The sequence below is a fragment of the Oncorhynchus clarkii genome, chromosome 12 (genome assembly GCF_045791955.1).
Source record: "Oncorhynchus clarkii lewisi isolate Uvic-CL-2024 chromosome 12, UVic_Ocla_1.0, whole genome shotgun sequence".
Lineage (NCBI taxonomy): Eukaryota > Metazoa > Chordata > Actinopteri > Salmoniformes > Salmonidae > Oncorhynchus > Oncorhynchus clarkii.
The window spans coordinates 29,805,216-29,826,750 of NC_092158.1; the positions used below are offsets into that span (position 1 = coordinate 29,805,216).

Here is a 21,535-nt window from a genome sequence, read left to right on the forward strand (position 1 = left end):
GCAGGCTAAAGTTAAATCTAGACTTGGTTTCCTCTATCGTAATCGCTCCTCTTTCACCCCAGCTGCCAAACTAACCCTGATTCAGATGACCATCCTACCCATGCTAGATTACGGAGACATAATTTATAGATCGGCAGGTAAGGGAGCTCTCATGCGGTTAGATGTTCTTTACCATTCAGCCATCAGATTTGCCACTAATGCTTCTTATAGGACACATTCCTGCACTCTATACTCCTCTGTGATGAGATTCGAACACGCAACCTTCGGGTTGCTAGACGTTCCCGACCAACCACCCTATAAGTATCCTTCTGTCTTATGTAATCATACCAATTCTAACGTATTGTAGCGATCCGCACAGACAGCTGTGTGCTATGCTATTAGTTGGTTGTGTTGTACTTACCAGTACCCAGTGTTCGTGGGGTACGGCATGCCAATCAACCTGCTATCTGCCACTCACGGGAATTCCTGGAATGTTCTGATGCTGGGCATATTGGTGGTTGGTGGAGTGGCATGGGGGATGGAGCATTGCAAAATGGCGCCAGAGGAGATGGTTGCCGTTTTACGGTCTCCTAACCAATTGTGCTATTATGTGTTTTTTTTTTTGCGATATTTGTCAATTATTTTGTACATAATGTTTCTGCAACCGTATCTTATGGAAGAAAAGAGCTTCTGGATATCACTCACCTCAGATTAGACAAAGATTTCTTCAACAACAACAGCAGCAAGCAGGACTCACACGATATTCTCCAAACACCCCACAGGGTAGACATCCCAATTATTCACAAAAGGAAGCGACGCAGAGGACAAAGTGCCGGATGCCTCGTCCGGACCCGCAGAAGACAACTAGGAAAGCTGCCGTTACCGTCAATATTACTCACCAATATGCAATCATTGGACAATAAACTAGACGTGGTAAGATCACGAATATCCTACCAACGGAACATCAAAAACTGTAATATCCTATGCTTCACGGAATCGTGGCTGAATGACGACATGGATATTCAGCTAGCGGGATACACGCTGCACCGGCAGGATAGAACAGCACAGATTTTAGTCACCTGAAGTAGAGAATATTGTGATAAACTGCAGGCCACACTACTTGCCTAGAGAGTTCTCAGCTATACTTTTCGTGGCTGTTTATTTACCACCACAGACAGATGCTGGCACTAAGACCACACTCAGTCAGCTGTATAAGGAAATAAGCAAACAGGAAACCACTCACCCAGAGGCGGCGCTCCTAGTGGCCGGAGACTTTAATGCAGGGAAACTGAATTCAGTTCTACCAAATCTCTATCAACATGTTAAATGAGCAACCAGAGGGAAAACAATTCTAGATCACCTGTACTCCACACACAAAGATGCGTACAAAGCTCTCCATCGCCCTCCATTTGGTAAATCCGACCACTACTCTATCCTCCTGATTCCTGCTTACAAGCAAAAATTAAAGCAGGAAGCAGCAGTGACTCGGTCTATAAAAAAATGCCGTAGCCGATGTGAGTATGACCTTTAAACAGGTCAACATACACAAGGCTGCGGGGCCAGACGGATTACCAGGACGTGTGCTCCGGGCATGTGCTGACCAACTGGCAGGTGTCTTCACTGACATTTTCAACATGTCCCTGATTGAGTCTGTAATACCAACATGCTTCAAGCAGACCACCATAGTTCCTGTGCCCAAGAACACAAAGGCAACCTGCCTAAATGACTACAGACCCGTAGCATTCACGTCCGTAGCCATGAAGTGCTTTGAAAGGCTGGTATTGGCTCGCATCAACACCATTAACCCAGAAACCCTAAACCCACTCCAATTTGCATACCGCCCAAACAGATCCACAGATGATGCAATCTCTATTGCACTCCACACTGCCCTTTCCCACCTGGACAAAAGGAACACCTTTTGTGAAAGCAGCTCAGCGTTCAACGGCTCAACGTTTCACAGCATAGTACCCTCAAAGCTCATCACCAAGCTAAGGATCCTGGGACTAAACACCTCCCTCTGCAACTGGATCCTGGACTTCCTGACAGGCCGCCCCCAGGTGGTGAGGGTAGGTAGCAACACATCTGCCACGCTGATCCTCAACACTGGAGCTCCCCAGGGGTGCGTGCTCAGTCCCCTCCTGTACTCCCTGTTCACCCACGACTGCATGGCCAGGCACGACTCCAACACCATCATTAAGTTTGCTGACGACACAACAGTAGGCCTGATCACCGACAACGATGAGACATCCTATAGGGAGGAGGTCAGAGACCTGGCCGGGTGGTCCCAGAATAACAACCTATCCCTCAACGTAACCAAGACTAAGGAGATGATTGTTGACTACGGGAAAAGGAGGACCGAGCACATCCCCATTCTCATCGACGGGGCTGTAGTGGAGCAGGTTGAGAGCTTCAAATTCCTTGTTGTCCACATCAACAACAAACTAGATTGGTCCAAACACACCAAGACAGTCGTGAAGAGGGCACGACAAAGCCTATTCCCCCTCAGGAAAAAGATTTGGCATGGGTTCTGAGATCCTCAAGGTTCTACAGCTGCAACATCGAGAGCATCCTGACCGGTTGCATCACTCAGAGAGTAGTGCATTTGGCCCAGTACATCACTGGGGCAAAGCTGCCTGCCATCCAGGTCCTCTACACCAGGCGGTGTCAGAGGAAGGCCCTAAAAATTGTCAAAGACCCCATTCACCCCAGTCATAGACTGTTCTCTCTACTACCGCATGGAAAGCAGTACCGGAGTGCCAAGTCTAGGACAAAAAGGCTTCTCTACAGTTTTTACCCCCAAGCCATAAGACTCCCGGACAGGTAACCAAATGGTTACCCGGACTATTTGCATTGTGTACCCCCAACCCCCCTTTTACGCTGCTGCTACTCTCTGTATGCATAGTCACTTTAACTATACATTCTTGTACATACTACCTCAATTGGGCCGACCAACCAGTGCTCCCGCACATTGGCTAACCGGGCTATCTGCATTGTGTCCCACCACCCTCCAACCCCTCTTTTTACGTTTCTGCTACTCTCTGTTCATCATATATGCATAGTCACTTTAACGATACTTACGTACTACCTCAATAAGCCTGACTAACAGGTGTCTGTATATAGCCTTGCTACTCTTTTTTCAAATGTATTTTTACTGTTGTTTAATTTATTTGGTTAGAGCCTGTAAGTAAGCATTTCACGGTTAGGTTTACACCTGTTGTATTCGGCGCGCGTGACAAATAAACTTTGATTTGATTGCAAGTTAAGACCATGATTAGCCATTGTTCTCTCTCTTATGTCTGGTCTTCACAAGAGAATGTCACGGTTGTTTTATAGGGTATCTCATTTATTTGGAGTGGGCTACGGACAAACAGTAGCCTTTGTGGAGTTGGGTTAATAAACCATAAATTCGTAAACTCAACCCTGTCTGGACAATTGTTTCTTTATGACCTAGCCAGGTCCTTACATTGGTGTCAGAAGTAAAAACGTAGGTAAAAGTTAGCCCGTTAGGTAGCTGACGAAGTGGCTAGCTAATGTACGGGGTTTGAAAAGGCTTCGAGGGAATCCGAAAGTGAAAGTGAAGGTGGAGGTAGGGGACGATTATGGCCAAGAAGGAGCGTGTGCATGGACGTCGGAGGATCTGGCTGAGGCGATCGCCAGGGCATCGGAGCACAGATGCCGCTTGAGGGAGACCGCAAGAATGATGGCGGCTGAAGCGGACATGAGTGCTTCGTCGACTGTGCTTCGCACGGATACTTGTGGGCAAACCAAAGGGGTCACATCAACGCTGCGGGACATGGAATCTGGGGCTCAGGATGTAAACAAACATGGCGGCGCCCAGTTCCCGATTGTGTCCGTATCTGTTAAGACCCCCGAAGTACTCCGGTAAGGCGTATTGGGAAGTTTTTCATGCTCAGTTTGAACTGTTAGCTCATTTTGGGGGGTGGTTGAATGAAGATAGGGCACTACAGTTGGCAAATTATGCTCTGTCCTGTTTGATATTTATTAGCCCCGAGGACCGACGGGATTATGGGACTTTAGTGGGAGCACTGAGGAGGCGCTTTGGACCGTGTGTACAGCCCGGGCTGGTGCGCTCCGAACTGAGTAATAGACGCAGGATGCCTGGAGAGCCACTACGGGTGCTAACTAATGACATTGAGAGCCTCTCGGCAGGCATATGCTCACATGCCCCCTCCGTGCAGAGCGAACTAGTACGGGACCAGTTCATACAGGCGCTCTCTCCTACGGAGCTGCGCATACAGACCCAGCTGGCTCATCCTGAGTCATTACAGATAGCCTTGGAGATGGCTTTGGATGTGTGCATGGGTGGCTGAAATGACTGAACTCATTCGTGCTGTGTCGCTACAGGCAGCACGAAACACACACCCTGGTCCCAAGGTCTGCTGGAGGTGTGGCCAGCCAGGCCATCTGCACCGGGATTCCACCATGTCCACCAGAGCTCAGGGAAATGGCTTGGGGTCCGCATAGACGGGGCAGTGCAGACCCCTGGCTCTCTTTCCCAACCACCACCACCTTCAGGAGGAGCCCACTGACACGGACAGGGGAGCAAGGCTTCAGGTCCCCCAGAAGTAGACGAGATGGGTCGTTGTTGTGGTGGGTCGGACCTGTGTTGGGGACTTTTGTCATGTCACTGTGAAGGCCCTGCTCTGCCCTGGTGGACACTGGGTCCACAGTAACCCTGGTGAAGCTGGATATTGTGCCAGGTTGGACTCAGTTTGAGCCCACAACTGTGCAGCTCCGCACAGTCATAGGTGAGCTGGCACCCATGAAAGGGAAGGGAATAATGACTCTGACAGTAGGGGGCAGGAATGTGCGTCATCCTGTGTGGGTGGCGGCTGTGCAGGACCCTTGTATCCTGGGGTTGGACTTTCTTAGGAGCACAGGCTGCCAGTTAGACCTAAATGGGGGCACACTGAGCTTCCAGGGAGGGCTGGCAGTCACTATGCCCCCCCCCCTAATATCACATTCACACAACCCAACAACCCCTTTACTCTAACAGTTAAAGCAGCAGAGACTCATGGCTGCCCTCCCCCCACATCTGTGTGTGACTTTTCCACAGCCCCTTTGTCACCTATGTGTGTTACATTCCCCCAGCTACCTCCATGACACATCCCTCTGTGAGCCTGGGCTGCGCCCCCCCAGCCCAGCTACCCTAGATAGGAGAAGAGGACACTGTCTGCAGTGAGGGAGATATGGGGGAGGAACTGTGTTGGTCTTGACCCCGAGCAGCAGGAACAGTTGTGGCAGTTGCTGTTTGAATTCAGAGACAGCTTTGCACTGAGTGAGGAAGAGGTGGGTCAGATTCATCTGGTGCAGCATGAGATCGACACACGTGATGCTCGACCCATCAAGACGCGTCCCTGCCGTATCCCACTGGCACGCCAGGAGGCAGCAGATAAGGCTGTTTAGGAGATGCAGCGGGCAGCGGGCAGACTTTGTCGAGCCCTCAGACAGCCCCTGGGCGGTGCCAGTCGTCATGGTTCCTAAGAAGGGGGCAAGCTGAGGTTCTGTATGGGCTACAGGTGGCTGAATGAGGTAACCAGGAAAGACTCACACCCCATACCACGTATCGATGAGTCGCTGGACCTCTGCAGTAGCTACTGGCTGGCAGGTGCCCCTCTCTCCAGAGGCCAGAGACAAAACTGCGTTCTCCACTAACAGAGGACCCTGGCAGTTCAAGGTCCTGTGCTTCGGCCTGTGCAATGCTCCAGCTACTTTTGAGCGTTTGATGGACAGGGTGCTGGATAGCATCACCCGACTGCAGTGTCTGGTATACCTCGACGACATCCTGGCCTATGGCAGCTCCTTCCAATTAGCCCTGGGGGCGCTACGGCATGTGCTGGAGAGGGTGGCTGCCGCAGGCCTGAAGCTCCACCCCGAGAAGTGCCACTTCATGAGGAGAGAGGTGTCTTTCTTGGGTCACCGTGTGGGGAAGGAGGGTATCAGCACCATGGAGGACAAGGTGGGGGCTGTCCGAGGCTGGCCCACCCCCACCGACCAGCATCAGCTGAAGAGCTTCCTGGGCCTGGCCATCTACTACAGGAGGTTTGTGCGGGGCTTCTCAAGCGTCGCTGCTCCCCTGAACCGCCTGCTGCTGAAGGACAAGGCCTTCACTTTGACAGTGGAATGCGAGAAGGCCTTCAACACCCTCAAACGTGCACTGATCGAGGCCCACGTACTCGCCCCCCTGACCTCACCTTGCTCTTTATCCTGGACACAGATGCAAACAATGTAGGCATGGGTGGGGTGCTGGCCCAGGTGGGGACTGGACACTTTGGGGTCACAAAATCACTCAGCTGCCTCCATCAGGGCTTTTACTGGGGGCAACACAGAGGGATGTGGAGGACTTTTGGTGCCACTGTGACAACTGTACAGCGAGAAAGGGCCCTCCAGGCTGCTCTCATGCTCAGCTCCAACAGTTCCCAGTTGGGGCTCCCATGGAGGGAATGGGAGTGGCTGTGGGTGTACTTGGGCCGTTCTCCACCACAGACAGTGGAAACCGCTGGGTGCTCACGGCCATGGACTATTTCCCAAAATGGCCCGAGCCCTATGCTCTGCCTGACCAGGAGGCAGAGACCATCGATGACACCCTGACAGCGGGGATGTTCAGAAGGTTTGGAGCTGCGGAGTCCACCCACAGCGACCAAGGCAGAAACTTTGAGTCCCGTGTGTTTGCCACCATGTGTGAGAGGCTGGGTATTCACAAGAACCGCACTACTCCTCTCCATCCTTAAAGTGATGGCCTTATGGAGTGCTTCAACAAAACACTTGGACAGCAGCTGGCCATTGTCTCTGCCAAACACCAGCGTGACTGGGGAAAGCACCTGCCTATGGTCCTCATGGCATGCTGTTCCGCTGTCCAAGACTCCACCTCCTGCACCATTGCCCCATACAGAGGGTTCTCTGGGGAATGGAGCATTGCTAGTTAAGACCATGTTTAGCCATTGTTCTCTCTCTTGTGTCTGGTCTTCACAAGATAATGTCACGGTTATTTTATAGGGACATTTTCATTTATTTGTCGTGGGCTACGGCCAAACAGTAGCCTGTGTGGAGTTGGCTTAATAAACCGTAAATTCGTAAACTCAATCCTCTGTCTGGACAATTGTTCCTTTATGATCTAGCCAGGCCATTACAATTTTATACAAATTTGAGTGGCACGTATTTACGTTTACTATGTTACGTCTAGTCTATGAGACCAGGCTACATGTGTATGGTTCTCAGTATTTTGTATCATCAACAAGTCTGTGTTATGTCCTATTAGTTTTGTATGAAAATGAGTTGCGGGCAAGTGTACTGTTCAATTTGACCGACAGGTGGTGCGCCATCGACGACACGAATCCATCGACAACAAACTGAGCCATGCTAGTTAGCTAGCTAGCAGAGAAAAATAATAGCCATAGCTCAGGAATCAGATTAACCAAATCTACATTTAAGAGAGTGGTAAATAGCCAATTATATATTTACAAATTAATAAACGTTCCAGCGAGACAATTTCAGAAACATCTGGATTATTTTGATGGTTGATTACAGTATTTGAGTCAAACAACGAGGTAAGCTGTAAAATGGCGGATAACATTCTGGGAGCTAGCTGTGTTGCTAGTCATGTTGAATAAACTAGCAAGTTATTAGCTAGATGTAGCTAGGACAATTAATGTTAGCTAGATACAATAAGGAACTGGGATTTTAAATTGCGGTTTTGTCGCAAATTAACTAGCTTGCAGTTAACTTAATCATCAAACCATATTGAAGTGTCCCTTGACTGTAACGTTATATATTAGCCCGCTAGTACATGGTAGCTAAGTTATTTAGCTAGTTAGCTCTTTCACCATGATGTGTGCAAGGACTTTGCCCGATTTAATTCGGAATCGTTATCTAAATCGTCTTGCGATCACCATAACACATCATGCGAGTGTATGTTTATAGTTAACCCGTCTCTTAGTTAACCATAAGATAGCCAACTAACGTTAGTTAACTACAGCAATGGTAGCCAGCTAGCTGGCAAAGATGGACGTCAAACATTGTTTACACGGAAGAGGATTGTACCCTATCAATAATAGCTTGTTTTTGGAGTAACGTTAGCTATGGTGAAAATGTATGTAGCTAACTGAATGACAATTATTGCATACTTCTTGGTTTTGTTTAACTGTTTTACATTTACTACATTGTCTGACAGCCGCAGAATGCATAGCTACGTTACTAGCCAACCTTTCATTCGCCGACAACTAATGAGCAAAGATGGAGTAGTTTAAGAACGTCTGTTGCAGCCCTGGAGTAACGTTAGTCCTCATAATGTAGGGATTTTTTTTGTTTGTTTGAAGCCGACGAGGTGTTATTTAGTTCGAGATTCTCATTTGTACAGAAGTTTGCTGACGCAGCTTTCCGAATGGCCTAACGTTAGCTATCTCGTTTAGCTAGCTTTCTCGTGAATAATTGTTGCTGGCTTCATAACTGATTTTCTCCCCCTATTTCCATTTGTAAAGTCTGCTGTCTTCTGGTTCTACGTCTAGTGTCATGTTATTTTATTTCCACAGGTAACAGTAGCAAGCTACATCTGGAAGGTGTATTCATTTGTCTGTTGCAAAACGTTTCCCAACGTAAACCGTTTACTAAAGGAACCTAACGGACACAAACGAAAATGAAAGTTTTCTAATAAAAACCTATCGTTTTCGTTGCAAATAATTTTCTGTTTTGCGTGAACGGTTTCCGCTGCAAAACGGTTAGCAACAGACCAAACGTTTTGCAACGGAATCAGACTAATGAATACATCTGTCTTCAGCAGTCAATTGTGAACTGCCGAGTGTGCAAACGGAATTGGTTATCCTCACTTCTTATTTATACTGTTAATCCATTATACTTGTTACACATCAACCTACACACACGTTAAGTTATACATAGGCATAATACCATCTTTGGACTGCCTTTGTTCTTTTGAATGTTTGACCCTTCTTTTCATATGTTCTAGGTTGTATTAGTCTACATTTTGGTGGATCCTGAGAAGTCCATACTTACTAGAGTGTGTCCAGAAAATGTTAAAGAAATGATAGCAGCACAAGAGTTGCACACAGAGTTTCAGTTTCCTCAGTAAGTGTAACATGCAAATTGTATTACCTTATTTTTTTGCAAACCGTGAAGATACAGAGGACATACGCTTTGTATTGCATAGATAGACCTTCAAACTAGTTCTGTGTGTATTGTTACAATAACTTATTTTTGTTTTCTGAACAGAGAGACCGATACACAGTTATCCTCTGACACAGACCTTGAGGACCCTGATGTCAAGAATGCAAAGCTTGGGAAAGGAAAGGTGAGACTTGCTTGTAAAATCCTCTATCAACACAAGACATCCATAATTAAATGGATATGGTCACCTCCTACTTTACATTTGTGCACACACAATATAAACTAACACTTACACGGTATTCCTGTCTGTTGTAGGGTGGAAGGAAGGGGAAGAAAGCCCCTGGAGAGAAGGGGAAGGGTGGTGGAGCGAAGGGTACTGGCCTTGGCGGGGTGAATGGCCATCACCAGGAGAATGGGATGGAGAGCATGACCCTGTTCGAGGTGGTGAAGATGGGGAAGAGTGCCACACAGGTTGGTTCAAACTATTTTAATTAGAAGGATAGGGTAATAAAGTAGTCATTCTCAATGCATGTTGTTGATAGTAGTATTTTCATATTTAAGTGATGGCTAATTGGTGTTTTTTATTTTAGTCCATCGTTGATGACTGGATTGAGTCTTACAAGAGTGATCGAGACATTGCACTCCTGGACTTGATCAACTTTTTCATCCAGTGCTCCGGTTGTAAAGGTAGGCTCCCAGAGTGTATTGAATAGAATTGTTGAATAGAATACGATCTGCTGTGAAGGACTTTTCTAAATCATTTTGCATCCGTTACTTGTGAAGGTAATATTTTTTTGTTCTTGTTTTTTGTTTTGCTACAGGTGCTGTCAGTGCAGAGATGTTCAGACACATGCAAAACTCTGAGATCATCAGGAAGATGACAGAGGAATTTGACGAGGTACTTTTTGATTGTACACTTACTGTACATCGTTATTTATGCCTCTCTGTCTATAGCGTATATTTAAACATTATTCCCGCTTTCGCTCTGTTATCAAATAGGACAGCGGGGACTACCCGTTAACCATGGCAGGGCCACTGTGGAAAAAGTTCAAGTCGAGCTTCTGTGAGTTTATCGGGGTGCTGGTGCGGCAGTGTCAGTACAGCATCATCTATGACGAGTACATGATGGACACAGTCATCTCGCTGCTCACTGGCCTGTCTGACTCGCAGGTCCGAGCCTTCAGACACACCAGCACACTGGCAGGTCAGTACTAACACAATAGAGACTCTGGGCAGTTGAGGGAAGACTGTAGTTCAACCACTGTTAAACTATTAGCTTGATGTATTTTAGTGCTATCTTTTATGAGGGCTACACTGTGTCTATATGTAGGCCTATTGAATATACCTTGATTTGATGGCAGGTCTGCATAAATAGTGCCTTATTAATTAGTAGATGTCACTCAAGTGAGTCGTTGTCTCTACCAGCCATGAAATTGATGACAGCCTTGGTGAACGTGGCTCTGAACCTGAGCATCAACATGGACAACACTCAGAGGCAGTATGAGGCAGAGAGGAACAAGGTCATGGCCAAGAGGGCCAATGATAGGCTAGAGCTCCTGTTACAGAAGCGTAAAGAGGTGAGTGGGTTCTTCTGGTGTCTCAACCGTTTCTTCCCTACGGCTGTTGTAGGGAGGGGGAACCTTACCTGGTCCTAACAATTCAAAACGAACCATTTAGAAATGACATTTTTGAAAAGGCACAGCGCTCGCTCACCATTTTAAATATTATTTTATTTAAACAACTAAAAGCTTGACAACCAATTTCTGAAGGCCATCAATGAAGTCCGAAACGTCAAACTTTTAATAGTTGTTTAAGTAAAAAATGTTTTTAATGGTGAGTGAGCGTTGCGCCTTTTATAATTTAGTTTTTTGGTTGCACCTCGACTCGCGTTGGTTGTGCGCCCTCCACTTCTTTCCATTAGATATGTAAAAAGCATTTTCAATTTGAAACGTCTCCTCTTTTCAGCTTCAAGAAAATCAAGACGAAATTGAAAACATGATGAATGCGATTTTTAAAGGAGTGTTTGTTCACAGATATCGGTATGTATTGCAATTTGTCATCTTTCTACGTACAGAACAATGAATTAAATTACAACTGTAATGGATTATGTGTTATATTCTTTTCATTCTGTATTGTTTTAGGGTGGGTATTATGAATGGTGTTTTTGTAGTAGATTTTTAAAGAGGAGTCTATAAAGAGAACTGTGGGTGCATTCACTTGATGTCAGAGAGTTTGATCACTGTGTGAAAACCAACTTCAGGTACTGACATTGAGAGAGACTTCAGATGCATGGAAGGCTTACAGCAGTTCTGAGATGTGCAGGCTGGTCTTTCACTGAGCTGTTCCAAGGCTTTGGGGTGCCCTCTTGTGCTAAACAACAGGCAGCAACGGTTGCTAAGGCAGAACAGCTCATCATGGCACACCATGGTGCACTGATCTCTGATCTAAGTAGAACTGCTTCTGGCTGTACCACTTAAGCCTTTCTAATGAAATCAATGTTTACTGCCCTACCGTAAGATATCAAATAATTGATTTGATCATTGAGTGTAATGGGGGCTGTGAATAAGTCTGGACATTTCTCTGTTTATCAGCGATGCTATAGCTGAGGTCCGGGCAATCTGCATTGAGGAGATTGGGGTATGGATGAAGATGTACAGCGATGCTTTTCTCAATGACAGTTATCTGAAGTATGTTGGATGGACCATGCATGACAAGGTGAGCCATGCAATATGTCAAATCACATTTGTGGGAGTTGTATAGCATGTTGCGGGTAGTCATTTACTGTGTGTTTCAACAGTAGGTATATTATCAGAGTTGAAAAGCTACAGCATTGAGGTTTGAACATTGTGGTTTGGACATTGTCCTCCCTGTGATCACAGCAAGGAGAAGTGCGCCTCAGGTGTCTGACTGCGCTCCAGGGCCTGTACTATAACCGGGAGCTCAACACTCGACTGGAGCTTTTCACCAGCCGCTTCAAGGTAGGTCAGACGCCCATCACACCACTGACTGGGAAATCCTGTACATAACATACACACATCATGGTTGGCCAGATGTTGACTTTACTGTCATTGACAGGACCGCATTGTGTCGATGGCTCTGGATAAGGAGTATGATGTTGCAGTGCAAGCCATAAAACTTCTGACTCTTGTCTTGCAGTGAGTAACCTTGTCTACAAATCATGTCTATAATTGCTCATCCTTCACAACGTTAGCCCACGTATTAGTGTCCAGCCCTCCATGCACTCCTGACCCTTCGCTGATGACGATGAGACCTTACAGACCTGTGTGTTGTTTTCTCCTTGCAGTAGCAGTGATGAGGTCCTGACAGCAGAGGACTGTGAGAGTGTCTACCATCTGGTCTACTCTGCCCATCGACCTGTGGCTGTGGCTGCAGGAGAGTTCCTCTATAAGAAGTAGGTCTCACACTGGCTCTCTAAAGCTGTGGTGGAAGCTGAAAAATACTCTTATGAAATTGTGATTAAAGCCCCATTTGGGTTGGTAATGCCTTAAGGCTGAGAAACAGATCCATATTTTTGAGATTATCTGCACTAGCTGCATTTAACCTTACCTCAATGTTGCCATGTCCATAGGCTCTTCAGCCATCGAGGTCCAGAGGAGGAAGGGATGCCCAGGAGGGGCAGGCAGAGCCTCAACGGGAACCTCATCAAGACCACCGTCTTCTTCTTCCTGGAGAGTGAGGTGTGTTCAGGCTCCATGAAGAGTCTGTCTCTGTTTGAAGTGACCTACTTGGGGCACAAATAAAAATCACATTTTAAATTGTTATGTTTTGTAAACAACATGTGTAGACTAACTGTGAAATTATTACTTACGGGCCCTTTCCCAACAATGAAGAGTTAATGATAACAAAAATAGAGATACAGTAGTGACTCGACAAATAAATACACAGTGAATAACATGGCTATATACAGGGAGAACCAGTATCATGTCAATGTGTAGGGGTACGAGGTAGTTGAAGTAGCTATGTACATATAGGTAGGGGTAAAGTGACTAGTGACGTGTTTCAGTTGTGATAACCTCTGAACGTTTGCAGCTCCATGAGCACGGGGCCTACCTGGTGGACAGCCTGTGGGAGTGTGCAGGGGAGCTGCTCAAAGACTGGGAGAGCATGATCAGCCTGCTGCTGGATGAGCCCATGCCAGGGGAGGAAGGTAAGGAGGAGCAACACACACACACACACACATACACACAGAGTCATGTCTCAACATGTTTTGTCCTGTCCAGCCCTGACTGACCACCAGGAGACTGCCCTGATCGAGATCATGCTGTGTGCCATCCGCCAGGCCTGTGAGTGCCACCCTCCAGTGGGCAGAGGCACTGGGAAGAGGGTGAGTGCTGCTTGGCATTTTCCAATGTAAGCCCCTCAACGGTCAACTCTAGTACTAGTGAGCTCTCAAGGCTTTATTCTCAGAAGGCATGTTTGAACATTCACTCAGATATGAGGTTTTATAAAAATCTTTCATATAACATTATTGTAATGTGAGTTCAGGTGGGCCGTTGCGCTTTAGCAAAGGGAAGGAGGGGTGTTCAATGACAAAAATCACCAGAATGGCTTACCAAGAAAAACTTCCAAAAGTACTAATTTGAGGTAAAAGGGAGATGGAGCACTCAACAAAAAAAGCCAGCGAATGATTACTTTTTGCTCACTTTAATCCATTGTACAGGGAGCTAACAGGTGACTGACGGTTCTGCCTTTTTTTGTTGAGTGCTCATTTTTTACCTTAAATTAGTCCTTTTGGAAGTTTTTCTGGGTAAGCCATTCTCATGATTGTGATGTGATTGTGCTCTTCTGAAAATTCTCCTAGGTCCTGACAGCGAAAGAAAAGAAAACCCAGCTGGATGACCGGACGAGAATCACTGAGATCTTTGCTGTGGCGTTGCCTCTGTTGTTGGCCAAGGTCAGTTATCAGGTTGTGTACATGACTGTCACTTTTTATAGTCTATACACGGCTTCTATATATAACTCAACCCCTGGGACTGCCAGAATGATGCAGTATTACTCAACGCTAGGTCTCTGGTTGTAGCTACCCTCACCCTCTCCATCTTACCCTCACAGTACTCCGTTGATGCTGAGAAGGTGACCAACTTACTGCAGCTACCGCAGTTCTTTGACCTGGAAATCTACACCACTGGTCGATTGGAAAAGGTTTGTGAATCATCTGATATTCCTGGAGCATAACTAATCCTACCGCACCTTAGATTGTTAACAGGCAATTATTCACATGGCCATTGTGGCAGAATATAGTTTGAGACCTCGCCACAAACGGAGACTGTTGTCCTCTGTTTGTGTGCAGCACTTGGAGTCGTTGCTGCGTCAGATCAGGGAGGTGGTGGAGAAGCACACAGAGACCGACGTGCTGGAGGCGTGCTCCATGACCTACCACGCTCTCTGCAACGAGGAGTTCACCATCTTCAACAGGGTGGACATCGCCAGGTCCCAGCTACTGGACGAGTTGGTAGACAAGTTCAACAGACTCCTGGAGGACTTCCTGCTGGAGGTGGGCTGAGATGCATAGAGATACATAAAATGTCTATTGTATTCTATTTTATTCTATGTTTAGCTGGCTGAGTGGCTTAGAGAATGAGCTGTCTGTCAGATTGAAAACCTCTATGGCAGATTTGGCAATGCATAAGGACATTGCCTGTCTTTAATCTTTGTAGACTATTTGTCAAAGAAAAAAGAGTGTTCCAGGGTAGTACTCAGATTGGTGTTGATTGAAACTGGGACTGTAAATTGAGTGATACGTGGCTGTGTAGGATTTCACAACCTAGTTATCTGTTTCAGGGTGAGGAACCAGATGAGGATGATGCCTACCAGGTCCTGTCCACACTAAAGAGGATCACTGCTTTCCACAAGTAAGGCCTTGAGCAAGATTAAACAAGTAATGTGTAATCCAAACATTTGCCAATGAATGGTAGATAAATCATAACTCCTTATCTGAAAAGATTCTGTGTTTCTCTCTCCTCTTCAGTGCACATGACCTCTCTAAATGGGACCTGTTCACCAGCAACTATAAGCTATTAAACACAGGACTTCAGAATGGAGATATGCCTGAGCAGGTACCTAAACCATAACCCTTTTATCCCCTCAAACCCACCTACCCCTGAAATGTTTGACATTCATCTCCACTGTTTACTATCACTTACCTTGTAATACTCACTTTATCCCAGATTGTCATTCATGCGATGCAGTGCACACACTACATCATTCTGTGGCACCTAGCCAAGGTCTCAGAGGGCAGCTCCACAAAGGTACACACACTGTTGTTATCAGTGACTAATAACTATCCAGTGTCTGCCAATGGTTGTGACTATACACCCCTGTGTGGCGGAGTTACAAGTTGTGTCTGTAAAATGGTTTCCAGGGGAACATGGTCACCCTGAGGAAGCAGATGAGGGCCTTCTGTCTGATGTGTCAACGCTACCTCACCAGTGTCAACACCACTGTCAAAGAGCAGGTGGGTTGTCCTACGTCATGTCAGTCTGTTGCCTGACTGTATAGCTGTGTGTTCACTGTTAAGTGAGGGCTGAGGAATTGCTGCTCTGTTGTATTTTCCTGGATTACTGTAAAGCACTGTGTGACAGCTGTTGACGTGGACGGGTGTCGTGTGATTGATTGATTGATTGACTGTGTTCCAGGCCTTCACCATCCTGTGTGACGCCCTGATGATCTTCAGCCACCAGATCGTGTCGTCGGGCCGGGAGCAGCTGGAGGCTCTGATCTACACTCCAGACTCCCCCCTACAGGCAGAGCTGCTCAACTTCATCCTGGACCACGTCTTTATCGACCAGGACGATGACAACAACAGCACAGGTCAGACACAGCCCAATGCCCCCCCCCCCCCCCCCCCCACACACACACACACACACACACACACACACACACACACACACACACACACACACACACAGCACAGGCTGAACATCCACACAGCCCACCTGGCAGCTAGTCACAACACAAGAAGATGGCTGAGAATGGCTTTTAATGTGAATAGTGCACACACAAGTTAAAACACCAGAGCTGTTTCTGAGTTAAAGCGAACACATTATATGGAGACAGGAATGTTAAAGTTTTGCAAGGGGTTACCTCAGTGTTCTTCATTTTATCAGATGGGCAGCAAGATGATGAAGCCAGTAAAATTGAGGCTTTACACAAGAGACGTAACCTGCTGGCAGCGTACTGCAAACTGATAATTTACAATGTAGTGGAGATGAACACTGGAGCTGATATCTTCAAGCAGTACATGAGGGTATGTCTGGCCTCCAACCATATTTAGACCTTTTAAAAGAAAAATGTCATGTTGTGCTATTCCTAGTCAATGAAATAATGAAATGTGTTTTTCTCTCTAGTACTACAATGACTATGGTGATATCATCAAGGAAACAATGAGTAAAACAAGACAAATTGACAAGATCCAGTGTGCCAAGACCCTCATTCTGAGTTTGCAGCAGGTAAGAGCTATGGCGAAATTAACATTCAGTTAAAGTATTGTCTTCATTTTGTGACAATGTGAGTGGTTTTGATCATTGTTTTTTTTTAAAGTTGCAATACTTTTCTCTTTTTAGCTTTTCAATGAGATGTTATCTGACCTCGGCTGCAACTTTGACCGCTCGTCGTCGTCCTTCTGCGGCATTAAAGAACTGGCCCGACGTTTCTCGTTGACCTTTGGCCTGGATCAGCTGAAGACCAGAGAGGCTATCGCCATGTTACACAAGTAAGCCTGCTGCAAATGTGAAACTCATCCTCTGTGTAGGAATCAATACATAAAGGTTTAACAGCTCTGCAGGCATGCTTCTATTTGAGGCTTCTCAACCTCCCAGAACTGTTAAAGTATTTACAGCTCAATACTTCAATCCATTCCTTCCTAAACATTTTGTCTTGTGCTACACTTGCTGCAGGGATGGAATCGAGTTTGCCTTCAAGGAGCCCAGTCCCCAGGGAGAGGGAAACCCTCCTCTCAACCTTGCCTTCCTGGACATTCTCAGCGAGTTTTCCTCCAAACTTCTCCGTCAGGACAAGAAGACTGTGTAAGTCAGAGGAAACTGTTATACTTAGTGCTATGTGCAGTCAAATCATTAGTGACTGTATTATCCTTAGCCAGACAGACCACAGCTACACTAGATCATGGATGTTGATTTGTGGTCCTCTGTCCTCTGCAGTCACCTCTACCTGGAGCGGTTCATGACCTTCCAGATGGCCCTGCAACGAGAGGACTGCTGGCTGCCCCTCATCTCCTACAGGAACTCCCTGCAGGCCGGAGGGGACGACGACACCATGTCTGTCATCAGCGGCTACAGCAGCCGAAGTTCCAGCATCAGGACCAAGAAGGCCAAGCCAGCCAGCACCGGAAAGAGGAAACTGCCTGAAGGTGAGCGGCCGACACCGAGCCACAGAATAGCATGGGCAACATACGCTGGTGTTAAACCTGAAAGCTCAATGTTTAGCGTTATGATATACACTGAGTATACAAAACATTACGAACACCTTCCTAATATTGAGTTGCATTCCCTTTTGCCCCCAGAACAGTCTCAATTTGTCTGAGCATGGACTACAAGGTGTTGAAAGCATTCCACAGGGCTGCTGACCCATGTTAACTCCAATGCTTCCAACAGTTGTGACAAGGTGGCTGGATGTCCTTTGGGGGGTGGACCATTCTTGATACACACAGGAAACTGTTGAGCGTGATAAACCTAGCAGAGTTGCAGTTCTTGACCCCGACCGGTGCGCCTGGCACCAACTACCATAACCCCGTTCAAGGGCACTTAAATATTTTGTCTTGCCCATTCACCCTCTGAATGGCACACACACAATCCATATCTAAATTGTCTCAAGTCTTAAAAATCCTTATTTTACCTGTCTCTTCTCCTTCATCTACATTGATTTTGAAGTGGATTTAACAGGTGATATCAATAAGGGATCATAGCTTTCACCTGATCAGTCTATGACATGTAAAAAGCAGGTGTTCCTAATGTTTTGTACACTGTGTACACAACAAATTGTGTTCCAGAATATGCCACCTGCTTTGTGCGATTAGATTTTCACTTGGGGAAATAACTTGCCGAATGAAGTTTAGACATTAATGAATTGAGTGTTTGCTAGATGTTATCTAACGTTGGCTTTATAAAAAGCCAATACGCTAAGATGTCTCTACCTGAGCAGTGAGTGGTCTGCTCACTATATAACAACCCTATGAAACCCTTGCTATTGCAGCAGAGGAGAGTAGCAGCTGCAGCACAGACGCAGTGTGGATGAACCAGGAGCAGAACGTGCAGACGCCAGTGATGATGCCCTCGCCACATCTAACCTCCACTGTGCTGAGGGACCCCAAGAAAATGAGGCCAGAGGAGAGCTACATGGGTGTCTATGCTATGACATCAGAGCAGCAGCACCAACAGCTGCCCCCCCAACAGCACCACCATCAGACCCCCATGGACTACAAGTACGGAACACCTTTCTATGGCTCAACACCTTTTGATTTTCATGAGTATCTTTGGCCATCCATTGTAGGGCGGCAGGTAGCCTAGTGGTTCGAATCCCCGAGCCCACTAGGTGAAAAATCTGTCAATGCGTCCTTGAGCAAGGCACTTAACCCTAATTGCTCCTGTAAGGCACTCTGGAAAAGAGCGTCTGCTAAAGAACTAAAATGTAAAAATCTGTAATGTAATGTTACTTAGCTATGTATGCAATGTTATCAAAATGAATGATATCTTCAATGAAATGGCTGTAGTTCGCCTCTTGTTTGAATAAGTATGACTGTCTGTATTAATGTGTCTGACTCTGTTTTCAGTACCCAGGTGACCTGGATGCTAGCCCAGAGACAGCAGGCAGAGGCCCGGCAGCAGCAGCAGGAGCGAGCCAGCATGCAGTATGCCAAGATGAGGAGCCACATGCAGAATGCAATGTAAGACTGCATTTCTCTTCCAGACCACAGTGGTGTTTCAACCCCAGTGTAGTACTTACTTGTGTAATGTATATAGTAATTTGTGGCCATGTCTTTGACCGTCTAGCCGCCGCGGTTCAGGACTCATGGAGGATGATGAGGAGCCAATAGTAGAGGATGTAATGATGTCATCAGAGGACCGTTTGGAAGATCTCAACGAGGGCATGGATTTTGACACTATGGATATTGATCTGGTAAAATACACTCATAAAGATGTTAATTTTCTCACAAGTTGTGCATTTATGAATATTACTGCCTTGGTGTCTCTTCTTTCTTACTTTGCTGTTTATTGTTTAGCCACCATCTAAAAATCGGCGAGAGAGATCAGAGCTGAAGCCAGACTACTTTGATCCTTCTTCCATCATGGATGATTCGGTGGGTATTGGTTTGTTATTGAGAGTACAGTCATATCTTCATTGTTAAAGATCACGTACAACAAACAATATGATCAACAATAACAGTGGCAGTACCGACGTGAAATCCAGATACCTAGTTAATGTCTTTGGTATGCATATGGAAAGGCTATACTCATATTCTCTCATTCTTTTCCATATTATACAGCAAGTAACTAAACATTTAAATGCAGTATTTTCTTTCTTTTTAGGTCCTCAATGTTTCAATGTTCTAAGCTGATTATGGTAGATCTGCGTGAAGAGGACACTGTGTTGTTACCGAAAATGTTTTGATGACAAGAAGTATTCTCTGTAGAGAATTGTTTTAAAATAAGCTCATGGGACTATTTGCTTATGAGACATCAATGGTTGTACATTCGTCATGTTTGAATTTCACTTTTATTTTGTCGATCAATGGGCATGTTTTTGTCTCCTGTAAATACATAGTTGCTGACATACTTTTAAAATATAAAATCTGGCATGACATGTAGCCATATATTAAAACATATACAGTAGGAGAAAATGTGAAATGTCTTCATATTGTTGGAAGGCCTTACCGCAAATATGAAATACAGGGTTCTCAGAATTCTCTCTCTGTCATTATTTTTAGAGGTTTGTCTGTCCTGCTTTTATAACTTATAGAATACTTTGATTTATAGGTATTTTGTAATGACAATCAGATGTAAATCAGTACTTTATAATCATGTTAATACTCGTATAGAGTACAGAAATTAACCTTTGTAATGGAATTTCTGGTGTGTAATAATGGATGTGGCCTGCAGTTTTTCTTTTTTCCAATGTTATAGGTGAGACCTCTTGGTGAACTGATAATGCCCAATTGCCATTTGACCCATTGACAAGCTTAGTTTAAATTCTGAATCACTTTTAAAGGTTTGATGATTTTGAATGCTTTTGAAGAGTGGTACAAAAGTATAGTGTGCAGAGGGTTTGTATAAAAGAGTGGTCAAAATATTCTCTGTTGTACCACTGTGTTGTGTCTGTAAGAGAGCTTGTTATAGAATGTTTCTAAAATACCACATTTAAGAGTTTGGGTTAGCTATTATGGTATCATAATATATAATTATATATTATACAATTATACAAATGTGTAATATATTGTGAATCGGTGCTCATTTTATATTTGCTCAGTTTTAGTTCATTTGAAGTCTAATTTAGGAAAAGGTTCAATAGAATGTAAACTGGTTTAAATTAACCTAATTAATGTGCAGTTATGCATAAGAATTTACCTTTGAATTTGTATTTATATTTAAATGGTAAATGTTTTGTTTGTCTTTTCTAAGGATTTTTGTTTTAATAACTTTTCTTTACTTCTATGTACTTTGGTTTGCAGATTCCCAACAAGCTTTTCTGGAGGAATAAAATTGTAATCATGAATATTGTAAATTATAGTTTTATACAGCCACAACAGCTTAAAACACAGCCTCTCCATTTTCAAAAGCTAAAATGTTATATCTAAATACAAACCGGAGAATTGTATATTTTTCATTATTTACATTGTAGCAATGTTAGAGAAATTAAACAAATAATTTGAATGCATAGTTGTTTTGCTTAAATCTTATGTAGGCTTCATACTGTCGTTTTGATATTTACCTTTCTGTTGTCCTTGCATTGAACTGCTGAAAGTGTGTGCATATGTCTAAATGTGTATGTATACACATACATATATTATATATATTCAAATGTATATGAAATGTTTTTTTATTCTATTTACAAAGTCCACTGTTCCATTTATGGTTTGTATTTATGTCTCGAGACCAGTAACTTTTTGAACAAAATAAACCCCTGCAATTGTGTGATTTGAATTAAGTGTTACCAGTATTTAGTAGGCCTATTACACGGAAATTAAATGTCTACTGGACAGAGTGCAGTATAGTCACTGGTTGTGTGACTAGTTTGAATCACCTGTGTCAGGGGTTGTTACAATGGTGTCATTAATGGGATGGTGATCATGTAGATCACTAAGGGGTGAATGTGGGTCTTTTTAAAGAATAAGGAAGCCACTGTTACAGTAATGGGGTTGTGGATAATGTGAGAATTCAATGTACGC

General features: G+C 45.0%; 1 protein-coding gene across 3 annotated transcripts; it reads left to right on the forward strand.

The window, feature by feature from the left end:
* The first annotated feature begins 7,314 nt into the window (after positions 1-7,314).
* On the forward strand, positions 7,315-21,284 carry LOC139423015 (cohesin subunit SA-2-like). 3 transcript variants are annotated; one of them, XM_071174571.1, is made up of 34 exons: positions 7,315-7,547; positions 8,960-9,078; positions 9,223-9,301; positions 9,433-9,588; positions 9,708-9,804; positions 9,939-10,015; positions 10,117-10,321; positions 10,543-10,694; positions 11,083-11,156; positions 11,709-11,832; positions 11,997-12,095; positions 12,193-12,272; positions 12,422-12,529; positions 12,707-12,815; positions 13,168-13,285; positions 13,359-13,462; positions 13,940-14,032; positions 14,191-14,280; positions 14,429-14,632; positions 14,920-14,990; positions 15,107-15,194; positions 15,306-15,386; positions 15,500-15,592; positions 15,774-15,948; positions 16,245-16,384; positions 16,485-16,586; positions 16,701-16,849; positions 17,034-17,162; positions 17,295-17,503; positions 18,346-18,574; positions 18,923-19,036; positions 19,143-19,269; positions 19,373-19,450; positions 19,680-21,284. In XM_071174571.1, exons 2-34 carry the CDS (start codon positions 9,035-9,037, stop codon positions 19,701-19,703), a joined length of 3,822 nt encoding a protein of 1,273 aa, XP_071030672.1. In that variant the 5' UTR covers positions 7,315-7,547; positions 8,960-9,034; the 3' UTR covers positions 19,704-21,284. The 3 variants fall into 3 exon arrangements, with proteins under 3 accessions (XP_071030672.1, XP_071030673.1, XP_071030674.1); XM_071174572.1 differs by lacking the exon at positions 7,315-7,547 and adding an exon at positions 7,556-8,528 and having other exon boundaries at positions 19,680-19,916; XM_071174573.1 differs by lacking the exon at positions 7,315-7,547 and adding an exon at positions 8,051-8,089 and having other exon boundaries at positions 19,680-19,916.
* Positions 21,285-21,535: the final 251 nt, after the last annotated feature.